Below are 12,952 nucleotides of genomic sequence, written 5' to 3' on the forward strand. Positions count from 1 at the left end.
GGTTAGTGCACTTTTATAGTCATTATCTACATGTGGTTAGAATAAATACAGTACAAACTCACATAAGTAGTCACAGATTGTCAGCAAAAGACAGGGAGGGGATGGAAAGATGTTTCAACTAACTGGTTAAAACAGTGGTTCATAAGAAGCAGACTGGAAAAACCAAACACTGAGTGAGTTTTAAAGAAACTCAGAGCTTCTCCTTGTGCAAGAGAAAACCATAATTAGTGCAAGCAGTTCATAGAAACATGAAGGTGCACGGAACATGCATGTTCTGCAAGAAATTAATTAAAAGAAAAAATTAAATCTGTTGTTGAAGCTTTTTCATTTGAGTCCACACAGTTTTAAAAGCTGGTCTCGCTCCAGGTCTCTGTGATCCAGTCAGCCTTTCCCAGCAGCCTCCTCTCCGTCCTCAGGAAACGTCATAACGCGTCTCTGTTCCCACCCTCAGAACCTGCAGAACAAGGTGGAACGTCAGCACGGCTGCTCGCTTTACATTACAGTGAAAGGATCAGACATGAGGCAAAGGTGAGAAAATCCATAAAAAATAAAATATGTAGCCGTCATATTAAGAAATATGATTCTGAAGTGCACATATGTATGAAGAAGTGCATTTCAAAATAAAAGCTCTTTATTGTGCAGAACTTTGTTTTTCATTGAGTGGCAATTATTGGAGCAAATAAAAAATATGTTTATTTTCACTATTATGGCTCCAGACAATAAACACTGATGTGTGGAAGTCATAAACATTAACAAAGAAGGGCTTTATCAGACTTTTACTGAATGTTTCTGTCCTGCCACCTCTCTCTTTCTGTTAGTAAAATATATCTGATCTTATGAGATCTTTGCTTAAAAATATGATGTGCAACATGACGGATGGTTGCAGTCCTTCAAAAAATGTGTGTGGCCATGAGAGTCAGAACTGACCAGGCTTCTTTGTTGCTTCTTTGTAAACTGATGTTTATCCCTGCAGCATCGCTGGGGTTCATACGTGCTGTCACATGATCTCTTCCTCTGACACCAGAGCCTTTTTAGAAGATTGATTTGAATTTAATCAGAGGAAAGGCTTTTGTTCCAGAGGTGGTCTGACTTCCTGAGGTTTTATTTTTCAAATGTCTTTTCTTTTCCTTCTTTTTTTTCTTCAATAAATCCTCTTTTTATGAATCAGATGTCCCTATAAGGTAATGATAATAATAACTAGAGAAAGTGCATTTCCTGCAAAAATGCAATGAATATTCAGCTTAGGAAGAACTGGCTGAAAAAAAGCTTAAATTAGCTAAAACATGCTGAAATGTAAGAACAAGCCTAAATTAGCAGAATAAAGCAGAAAGAACCCATATTTGCTGAATTAGGTTTAAATAATCAGAAATGAGTTCAAAAATTAGGAAATTAGCTAAAAAGGCTGAAATTAGCAACAAAATAGATGAAAATGCAGAAAGAAGCTTAAACTACAAGGAGGAAGTGGAAGGAACTGAAATGAGCTAAAACATATAGAATTAGCTGACAAAGCTAAATTTAGCACATAATGGCTAAAAAGTAGCTAAATAGCAGAAAATGTTAAAACTAGCAGAAAAATCTGAAAGGAAAGCTGAAATTAGCAGAAAGAAGTTTATTAGAAAGTACACATTTGCCCAATTAGACCGAAAGAAGAAAAAAATAGCACAGAAAAGTGGAAATTATAAAAAAAAAAAAAAAACTGCTGAAAAGTATCTAAAAGAACAGAAAGAAGCTAAAATTACCAGAAGGAAGTGGAGAGAGCACATTTTTGCTCAGTTAGGCTGATGGTATTTTATGGTATTTATTGAGTTCATAGTTTTTATGCTTGTATGTGTTAGTGTACAGCACTTTGGCCAACGGTGTTGTTTTAAAGTGCTTTATAAATAAAGTTGTATTGTATTGAAAAAGTTGAAATGAGTGCAAAAAATGTGAAATTAGCTGAAAAAGCTTAAATTAGTATAAAACAGCTATATGGTAGCTGAACTTGCAGAAATAAGCTGAAATTAATTCAATTCAATTCATCCATCCATTTTCTTTACCCGCTTATTCCATTTTGGGTCACGGGGGTCGCTGGTGCCCATGTCCAGCAATCACTGTGCGAGGGGCGGGGTACACCCTGGACGGGTCGCAAGTCCATCACAGGGACACATAGAGACAAACAAGACAAACAACCATTCACTCTCTCACTCACACCTAGGGACAATTTAGAATTACCAATCAGTCTAACATGCATGTTTTTGGACTGTGGGAGGAAACTGGAGTACCTGGAGAAAACCCACGCATGCACGGAGAGAACATGCAAACTCCACCCAGAAAGGCCCCTGGACTGGGGTTTGAACCAGTGACCTGCTCACTGAGAGGCAGCAGCTCTACCAGTTGCACCACCGTGCTGCCCGCTTCAATTCAATTCAGTTTATTTATATAGCGCCAAATCACAACAAAGTCCATGCTCAATAATCCAGGTATACAATCCAACAATTTTCAGTCGGGTCATCTGGACAGTTTCTTTTTTTGTGTGTGCTGAAATGTTTCACCTTCCATCCAGAAGGCTTCATCAGTATTCATTGTCCTGCCCCATGCCTGGGGGTGGGGGGGTGACACACACACACTCGCACACGGTGTGTGGGAGGACTCAAAAGAAGGGAGACGGACTCGTGCTGATTTCATTTGATCAAAAGTTCTAATGTTGGGTAACAAATAGAAGTTGAATGTTGAGTTGGACGGCACACGTCCACATGGGACTGACCTGTGTCCAGGGAGTTGGACTTCCTGGTGTGACGAGACGATGGAAACCCATTCCGTCCTCTGTCCTCACCTGTGGTTGTTGAAAGATTAATCACAACCATCATCTCATACAGTTTACTGACATCACCGAGAGCAGAAACAGAAACTGAGCTTCAGCTTGAAACATTCAGAAAAAGACAACCAGTGTTTCACCTACCATTATACAAGCGGGGCGTCCCGCCCCATCAACAGAACCGTCTACCGAACCCCACCCCCAAACCCCAGCCACTTGTCTGCACTGATGTAACGCTAAACTAGCGGCTTGCAATGCAGGTGCACTAGCTAAAAAGCTAAAGGCAGCCTCTTCCTTCAAGTTGAACCCTCACGCTGAACGCAGCCCCGCCACTCGAAAACTGTCGGAACAAACAGTGCACGGCTCAGATGTGCGTCTGTCTCTCCCCCGCACCGACCCCCCCCCCCCAAACCTGTCTGTTCAGATAGAGCGCGGCTCAGATGTGCGTCTGTCTCTCCCCCGCACCGACCCCCCCCCGCCCAAACCTGTCTGTTCAGACAGCGCGCGGCTGAGATATGTCTGTCTCTCTCCTCTCACACACCCAGCTCTAAAACTGTCAGTACAAACAGCACGCAGCTGTCTCTGTGTCCCCCAAAACTGTTGGTTTACTCTGTGTCCCCCAAAACTGTTGGTTTAAACAGCGCACTGAGGACAAGTCTCCATTCCAGCCTCCCCCCGACAAAAATCACGGACGAGATGAGCGCCCCGCCATGGCAAGTTATCTAGGGGAAACACTGACAACTGTCCTCAGCTAAACCCAAAACCAAAATGTCTGCAGCCCGAGCTCGGAGTTGCATTTGAAGGACATGATGAGCGTACCATGACTGAGGAGAGGCTCTGCTGCCTCTGAGACGGGCGTCCCACATGCTGATGGACTCCCCTCCTCATCGGACCCCTTGTTTGCAGGGACAGGCCCAGCAGGAGAACGCCTCCACTCGCTGCTTTGCTCCTCTGGACCGGCAGACGAGGTTTTGGGTGAAGCCTTGGTCTTTTCCAGAGAGGTCCTGTCGCTCTGGAGGTCCATGCTGGGCTGATGAGGACAACATGTCATGTTGTGCAGCCTGCAGCTCAACACAAGTGGCAGCTAAATGTTTTTCTTACTCCTTAGTCCAAACAGCAAACAGACCTTTTTGGGAATGAGAGGACGCTGTCCCTCTGGTCCTCGGCCTCTGTTCTTCTCTTCTTGCATTTCACTTTGGTCTTCTCCCTCCAGATTTCCTGCCATTTCTGAAAACAACAACACAGTTAAAAACCAGCAGAAAGAAATACAGAATAAAACTGATGGTGTCAAAGTAGAAACAGGAGCAGCCTTAAAGACTCGGAGTAGGAATAAAATCAACAAATAAAACATTTTTGTTCTTGCTGTTTAAAACCAGAGATATGATAAAAGGAGAAGTTCAGTCTGTGGTTGAGCTGCAGAGAGGATTCAATGATAAACTGTGCAATGAAGTCATTTACACATTTATATAAACCATCCCTTCGGCCTCATCAAACATTCAGTTACTTCTACTTTTACTAGAGTTTTAGTTCTAGAGTCATTTGAAATAAAAACCTGTAGTTATTTCTGACTAAGATAAAACTTTTTTTTTTTCTGGATGGCCTCCCTTCTCCCCTTACAGCCATCCTCTCCACACCATTATTATGAAATATTTATTCTAGTGATTATCTAGTGTAGTTTTTTTTTTTTTAATAGGATAGAAAGAAAGATAAGACAAAGTAAGACTCCAAAATATAAGAAATATACACAAAGAGAGCACACGGCAAAACATCCGGCCACTGTCTGTTCACCTGCAAAGAACATGACAAAACACAGCAACAAAATACATATGTATAAAGAAATTAAAATATTCATGGCTTTGCAGTAAGTTTCCATAAATATATATACCCATACCTAAGCCTATATACATACATACATACATACATACATACATACACATGAATATACATTCACATACATATCTATATATCTATATATCTACATATAAAGCCTACATAAGCATCCCTGCATCCATTTGTGTGTGGTTGTGAGCATGCATAAGTGTATAAGGCTTCTCTACTAGAACATTTAATAGTAACCGTGAAGCAGCAGAGACCCGACCCCCAAGACCAGAGGCAGACAAAAAAGGGGGGACCAGAGCCCAAGACCCCAGGAGAGACCCCAGGGCCACCCACACAGGACGAACCACTCACCCACCCCCCAGATCGGACCACAGGGGAGAACCGGAAGATCCCCATCAGCGACCACATGCATTGACCACCCGGGGCCAACAGCGACAAACTCATAGGCCCCCGCCGGAACCCGCCGCACCGATGCAGTTCCAGGCCCGGGCACCGAGGACGAACACCACCCAGGCCAAGGCCCGACAGGGCCAGAGGACCCGAGCCCCACCAGGCAGACACCAGGCCGAGCCGACACACGCCCAAGCGCCCAGCCCCCGACACCAAGGGCCCCAAGCGCGCCGGCAGGCAAGGGAACACCCCACCAGGGGGCCGCGCGATAGGGGCGCGATGCCAAGCACCCCCAGTTGTATCAAAGAGGGGGCAGTCCGAGTCTCGGCCTAACAAATACCCATTCATTCACAGACAGATAAAACTTTGATAAAAGATTTTGGCAGCTACTGCTCAACCAACAAACAAACAAAATAAATGTTAAATGGATTTCACTGATATAGCATCTTTCTATCTTGTCAAGATACTCAAAGTACTTTACAACAGAATCTGTGTCCTCATTAACCCATTCATACAGCACCCTACTAGATCTGTACAAAAAATAATCAGAGCTTTATCACATTCATACATTGATGGGACACACATCAGAGGCAATGAGGGGTTCAGTGTCTTGTTCAGGGACACTTCAACATGTGAATGCTGGTAGAATCAAACCCCCAACTCTTGCACTGGAGGACCTCTTATATACACGCCAAGCAGAAGTGGGCATACTTGTTGCCCCCCATCTTGGTGCCTGTATGTTGGGGTTCACCCCGATGAACGAGAGGGTAGCCTCCCTCCGCCTACATGTGGGGGGACGGGTTCTGACTGTTGTTTGTACATATGCGCCAAACAGCAGCCCAGATTACCCACTCTTTTTGGAGTCCTTGGAGGGGGTAATGGAGATTGCACCTCCTGGGGACTCCCTTGTTCTGCTGGGGAACTTCAACACTCACGTGGGCAATGACAGTGAGACCTGAAGGGTTGTGGTTGGGAGGAACGTCCCCCTGATCTGAATCCGAGTGGTGTTCCGTTATTGGACTTATGTGCTCGTCATGGATTGTCCATAACAACTACCATGTTCAGGCATAAGGGTGTCCATATATGCTCTTGGCACCCAGACACCCTAGGCCGCAGTTCGATGATCGACTTTGTTGTCCTCTCATCTGATCTGCGGCTGCATGTCTTGGACACTGGGGTGAAGAGAGGGGCGAAGCTGTCCACTGACCACTACCTGGTGGTGAGTTGGCTTCGATGGTGGGGGAAGATGCCGGTCAGACCTGGCAGACACAAACGTGTTGTGAGGGTCTGCTGAGAACGTCTGGCAAAGCCTCCCGTGAGACGGAGCTTTAACTCTTACCTCCGGGAGAGCTTCGAACACGTTCCGGGGGAGGCGAGGGACATTGAGTCCAAGTGGGCCATGTTTCGCGCCTCTATTGTCGAGGCGGCTTATCTGAGCTTTGGCCGCAAGGTTGTCGTGCCTGTTTCGGTGGTAATCCTCAAACCCGGTGGTGGACACTGGCGGTGAGGGATGCTGTCAGGCTGAAGGAGGAGTCCTATCGGGCCTTTTTGGCCTGTGGGACCCCAGAAGCAGCTGATGGGTACCGGCAGTCAAGTAACATATGGCTCGGGTGGTCGCTGACGCAAAAACTCAGGCATTGGAGGAGTTCGGAGAGGCCATGGAGAATGACTTCCGCACGGCTTCGAGGCGATTCTGGTCCACCATCCGGCGTCTCGGGGGGGGAAGCGGTACACCACCAACACTGTTTATAGTGGGGGTGGTGTGCTGCTGACCTCAACTCAGGATGTCGTGGGTCGGTGGGCAGAGTACTTCAATGACCTCCTCAATCCCACTGGTACGTCTTCCACTAAGGAAGCAGAGCCTGGGGACTCTGGGTCGGGCCCTCCAATCTCTGGTGCTGAGGTCACGAGGTGGTTAAAAAGCTCCTTGGTGGCAGGGCCCCAGGGGTGGATGCAATTCGCACGGATTTCCTTAAGGCTCTGGATGTTGTGGGGTTGTATTGGCTTACACAACTCTGTAATATTGCATGGACATCGAGGGCAGTTCCCCAGGATTGGCAGACTGGGGTGGTGGTCCCCCTATTCAATAAGGGGGACCGTAGTGTGTGTTCCAACTAGAGGGGGATCACACTCTTAAGACTCCCTGGTAAGGTCTATTTGGGGGTTCTGGAGAGGAGGGTCCGTCGGATAGTCGAACCTCGGATTCAGGAGGAGCAGTGCAGTTTGGGTGGATATCATCTATATATCATCTATATAAATAGAAAACAGAACCGCACTCCATCTGTGGTCTCTATTAGCCTGTTCCTGTCTGCTGAACTTTGACCCAAGATTATCACCTGTCTCTATGAAACACAGGTGTCTGCCTACATCTCTTTGTGCTCGTCTGTTGGCAAAATATCTCATTAAGCACTGTACAAATTTTAATGAAACCCTCAGAAAGTAGTAATTGGATGTCACTTACAACCATCTAGCATTTGGAGTCATTGTAATTAAACATGGCTGCTACAATTAATTAATTTTAGCAAAGAGAAAAATGTTTGACTCAATCAGTTTTAAATATATTGAGCTAAAATCTGGCAAGACAGTAGCTGAGTCATCCACATCACATGCTATGAACACTTACTGATCATGTAAGATCAGTTGACAACTGTGACCTGCTCGCCAGAGGGCGATATGCATTCTCTTAAGGAAGGCTAGTTTTTTTAGTGAAGGTTTTTCTCTGTGTAGCCCTGGTGATTGATGGTCATAGACAATGAATAGTTTCTCACAGTTCATAGTATTTGAGTATATAAAACCTTTAGAGCAATACAGAAGTATTTATTTGAAGCATGTTTTAAACTCTTCAGGAGAGGTCAGTCTGAATGGAGACCCAACAAACGACCATTATGTGGATGATCTGCTCTATTCTGGTTTATCTCAGTCTAAAGACATAACCACCGCAGTACCTAGACTGTCCTGAGGGGGTCTCTGTCTCATCACAGCCAGACTGGGCCTGGTGCTCTGCAGAGGGGGCTCTGGTCTGGACCCACGGGTGCCCCCACTGCCAACACTGGAGCTCTGAGCATCCTCTGCTGTCTCCACCCATGAGTCCGTCAGAGGAACAATCCTTTCCTGCCGGCCCGTCTCCATCTGTCTGTCTGTCTGTTGTTTGGAGGACACCACATGGCCGTTACTCTGAGTATCTGGTGGGGCGGTTGAGGTGGCGTTTGATCCGTCAGCGCCGTGCTCCGACTCTTTGATGTCACAGGTGCTGCTGCTGTCAGAATCATCGATGTCTGCCCCGATACAGCTGTAGACCATGCTGACCAGATCTGTGGACTGGATCAGGACACGAGTCATCAAAATACTCTCATCGTAATTATTTTTTAAAATAAATGACATAGTGCAACAGAATACAGAAATAATATTGTGAAAATTCATCCAAATCTTACTAAATCTGACTTTCATCAATAAAGAGTTTCCATTTAGCAGAGGAAGTCCATAAATCCCCTCAATCTGGGAAAGCTGCTTCGACACAATTTGAGTCACTAAAACCCATTTTTTGATCTCAGTGTGTGAGGGAACAGATTTAAAATAGACCTTCGATTCTACGTTTCAAACATGCTGCACAAATCCAACACATATAAAAGGGCTGATAATGGCAGGTGGTGGGCCCAGCATGCAGCTTGGTTCTGTCATCACATGGGACTCCTGGAGCTGGGAGCATAACGCTCATCATTTCAAAGCTGAAAACACACCGCACGAGTAAGAAACACATTTTTTATTTCCTCACATTACGCTTTAGTTTTGTCCAGCTCTGAAGAGTTCTCCTGCAGAACTCTGTATGTAACTGTGGGATGATGACGCTGCAGACACTTCACTGACTGAGGCCGTGCATCATGTGGGGTAAACATGAAGAGCCCATGCTGGAGGACAAACATGTTGTCTACAGCTGCTCAGACTCGAGGCTGGAAGTTTGTCTTCATGTGTGGGACATGTCTTTCATCACGCTCGTACCTGTCTTTGGATCACGCAGGGGGGGCTGGCAGCCCTTATCCCAAGAACAGGGGCTCCCTGAGCCGGCCGAGGTGAAGACGTAGTCCCATTCACCCCGGGGACCGTGCTGTCCGGTCTCACAGTGTCCCTCGGGTGCTGAATCATGGAGTAGACGTTCTCTGAAGCGCTGCTGGAACAGGCAGAAAAAAAACAGGTGGAGTCGACTTCTGAGCCGGGAGGCCCGGTGATGATCAGTAAAAGAAGAGAGGAGTGGTCGGATGTTTCCATTCTGATCAGACTGACAAACTCAAGCTCCTCCTTCATTTCACTGATCTGAGCACTGCTGCCTGCGCACATCACATCACATTACACAGATTTACACACGTGCAGAACAGCAGCAGCTGCTTGAAGGGTTGTAGCATGTACTGCAGTTTCTTTAGCTGATATTTGCTGTTAGAAATCCAACATTTTACATCTGGTTCTCCTCAACTCATTCATGTGCTTCACTCTGTGAGGACTGCATTCCCTTGTGTGTCTCCCCCTTGTGGTATGTCCTAGTTTTTCTCCCTCGTTCAATCAGTTCCTGCTTCCACCTGTTGTCTTCCCCAGGTGTTTCTGTTTATCCCCTCGTTAGCATTTGCAGACAAGTGTACGTCTCTGTGTTCCTCGTTGTCTGGGCATTTCCCTGTCAGCTCCATGTTCCCAGCATCGTGTAGGTTTGCTGCTCTGTCAGCCTTTTGTTTTCTCTAACAAATGATCCCTCACTATAAATCTCAGAGTCTTCGTGGTGTGCCTGTAGTGATGAGCAAATGAAGCTTTTATGAAGCATTGAACCAGATGGGCCAAATGTTTCAAAAATAGGTTCATTTGTTGAAGCTTCAGTTACATTGACCTCTTGTGGCATTTTGCAATGCTGCTGTCAAATTAGGCGTTATGATTTTGGTGGCACACACAGAAGAACTTCTGTTCTAGACTAGTGTTAAAGAAACTACTTTACTGTGGTAAAAAACAGATTGTTTTTGTAATCATGAACTTTCTATGTTATCTGGTTTGAAAATGTATTTATGCTTACATGTTTTCTAATAAAGATTGATAAATGTGCATTGAAGAGATTTAATAAAAATGTTGCAGTGGTATTGTGCTTGTGTAACTGTGGCAGAGTCAAAAGTCTTTATCATTCTTAAAAATAACAATGAAATGACAAAGACAAAAATCCTGTAAAAAAATGGTGCAAAGATTAGGTACCATTTAATAAAATTATTATTATTATTAAATGGGTTAGATAATAGGGCAGCACGGTGGCGCAACTGGTAGAGCTGCTGCCTCTCAGCGAGCAGGACCTTGGTTCAAACCCCGGTCCAGGGGCCTTTCTGGGTGGAGTTTGCATGTTCTCTCCGTGCATGTGTGGGTTTTCTCTGGGTACTCCGGTTTCCTCCCACAGTCCAAAAACATGCATGTTAGGCTGATTGGTAATTCTAAATTGTCCCTAGGTGTGAGTGAGAGAGTGAATGGTTGTTTGTCTCGTTTGTCTCTGTGTGTCCCTGTGATGGACTGGAGACCCGTCCAGGGTGTACCCTGCCCCTCGCACAGTGATTGCTGGACATGGGCACCAGCGACCCCCGTGACCCAAAATTGAATAAACGGGTAAAGAAAATGGATGGATGAATGGGTTAGATAATATCTTCACTGCTGAACATACTATAACTTTTTTTGACATTTAAATGCCAAAACCACCTTATCATGAGCAGAATGAAGTGTTCCCACATGTTAGAACGACCTCTTTTCCTGGCTGCCTCTATAATGACTCTATTTCAACTAAATCAACAACACAACAGCAAAAACACTCCTACTCTCCAACACACTGCGAACGTTTTAGAGCTGTTTTAATGTGTTAAGCACTCTGGATTCAAAACTGTCTCAACCTGTCACCTGTCATAATCGAGACGAGGCGGTGCCAGGGAATCAGCTGATTGGACCGCGAACCAGTCAAGTGAGTCATTCTGACAAAGAAACAGTTTGTGTTTCGGACATCACATGTCACGTGACTTCTTCCGCACCAAAACATGCTCCAAATCAGTGCTCAGATGTAATTTTACTTCAGGGTTCGAAGCATGTTTTGAAGCTTTTGTTTCATACTACCATCACTATCTGCCTGCACTTGGTTTCAACTTCTAACAATCAGAATGCAACACACTCCTGTGCTCTCTCTCTCTGCACACTATGTTCAAGTAGTTTGCACATTAGTAAACTCTTACTAATTTAGACCTTCACACCATCAGTGTTTGCACTATGTTGTCATCAAGACAAAACGGTTTTAATTTTTCTGCTCCCGACTAGGAATGTGCGAAATGGTATAAAATTCATATCGCAATATGTTTTGTGAAGGGTGGCGATAACGATATATATCAATATGTTTTGGGTATAAAACTTGATAGGAATTTTTCAAAAAGCATAGGGTGTCCTTTTGCTATCATATAATTTGAATTAAGAAAATTCCACTACTAGGTCAAGAGTTTTTAAAATAATAAACAAATCAAGTATTAGGCTTCTTGCTTGTAGTGCAAAACAGTGCAAAATATATAAAATGTAGTTTTAGCCATATGTTTTAAACAAAATAATATGTTGTTAACAGTTTCCAGTCTTACTTAATAAATGAACAGCAACAGAGCAGCATTTGACTGAAACACTTCACCCTCCAAACCTCTAGTTGGCGACTACTTCAGCTTTAATGGAGAGCTGACACAAAATGACTGTGGCTTTGACCAGAGGGTCTCGCAGTAAAATCACACAACACAGCGTTCTTTTCACAGATCAGAGAGCAGGTTTCTCTAAAGCTGACCAACGCTTACTTTAACTTTCGATGGAAAAAAAACAACAAAACTTTTGACGGAACACAGCGTTTTGCGCATGCGTCAGAATACGGCAACACTACGGCAAGGCGGCTGTAGTTAGCTTGTAGCTTCGCTACTTATCTCTCGAAGAAAAGACTTTAACACCACTTCTGCACAGTTTTCAGCTAAAAAAAAAAAGTAACGATTAAACTGACAACTCTGATTTTACTTCAGACACAGCATTACTGCGTTTAGACGGTAGATGACAGATCTCTATCGTAGGCTAAATTTCTATAGTTTCTATCGTATACCGTTTATATCGCACATTCCTACTCCAGACTGCAGCAGTGATGACAGGTGACTCTGCCCACCACTGGTTTTACTTGTAACTAATCACAGAAGCCATTGTCAGTAAGTAATGGCAGTAAAAAAATGTATATGAAATTATTTTCATAAACGTTAAAAACATTTTTTAAACACAAGTAATTTGGGACAGCAGCAATCTACTTGGGTCTTCAACCATCTTAGATTATCTGTTAACTGTTAGTTATTTGATTTTTTTCTTTTATGACAGCTGGAAGCATGGCCTCCAAGGTCTCCTCCTGCACCACAGTGAGGCTGGGAACTTCTCTCAGCTCATGTGGGAGCTGAAACAACCTGAAGCTCTCATTCAGGGTCATTCTCTTCTGATTAGTTGTTGTTGTGCAGCCTACAGTTACCTTAACAAAAAGAAGTGCTTTCATTGTGCTGCTCGTCTCTACTGGTACACATTCTCCATTTACAGTCACACTGCAGTTTGCACTAAAACATCAACAACGTAAAGGTAAAAATGTGCAAAGTGCCATGAATGCACAGCAAGGGAAAACATCTGGAGACGAGATATTTTCTTCTGCAAAAATATTTATGAATGTGAAGTAAATCTTAAAGCCTACATCTGGATTCATTTACCAGCTGTTTGATCCTCCAGGTCTGTACAGTGAAATGTTAACGCTGTTCCCCTCCTCCTTGGCTGCTCCTGTAAACTTCTCTAGTTTCCTCCTCTCGGCTCCTGTAAACTTTTCTAGTTTTCCTCCTCTCGGCTCCTGTAAACCTCTAGTTTCCTCCTCTCGGCTCCTGTAAACTT

At 44.4% G+C, this 12,952-nt stretch overlaps 1 protein-coding gene and 1 long non-coding RNA gene across 2 annotated transcripts in view; both read right to left on the reverse strand.

Annotated features, from left to right (window-relative positions):
• Positions 1 to 315: 315 nt before the first annotated feature.
• Positions 316 to 3,639, reverse strand: LOC119414979. Its single transcript, XR_005187030.1, has 3 exons — positions 3,614 to 3,639; positions 2,744 to 2,812; positions 316 to 454 (listed from the first exon to the last, which is right to left on the reverse strand). It is a non-coding gene; the product is annotated as an uncharacterized LOC119414979 (long non-coding RNA).
• Positions 3,640 to 3,878: 239 nt separating this feature from the next.
• The window catches only part of carmil3 (capping protein regulator and myosin 1 linker 3), a 177,632-nt gene continuing 168,558 nt past the window's right edge, over positions 3,879 to 12,952 (reverse strand). Inside the window, 3 exon segments of the mRNA XM_037682030.1 lie at positions 3,879 to 4,021; positions 7,969 to 8,341; positions 9,020 to 9,188. Of these exon segments, the coding sequence (XP_037537958.1) occupies positions 3,879 to 4,021; positions 7,969 to 8,341; positions 9,020 to 9,188 (685 nt within the window).

Source organism: Nematolebias whitei, chromosome 9, assembly GCF_014905685.2.
Source record: "Nematolebias whitei isolate Nwh7 chromosome 9, NemWhi1, whole genome shotgun sequence".
Lineage (NCBI taxonomy): Eukaryota > Metazoa > Chordata > Actinopteri > Cyprinodontiformes > Rivulidae > Nematolebias > Nematolebias whitei.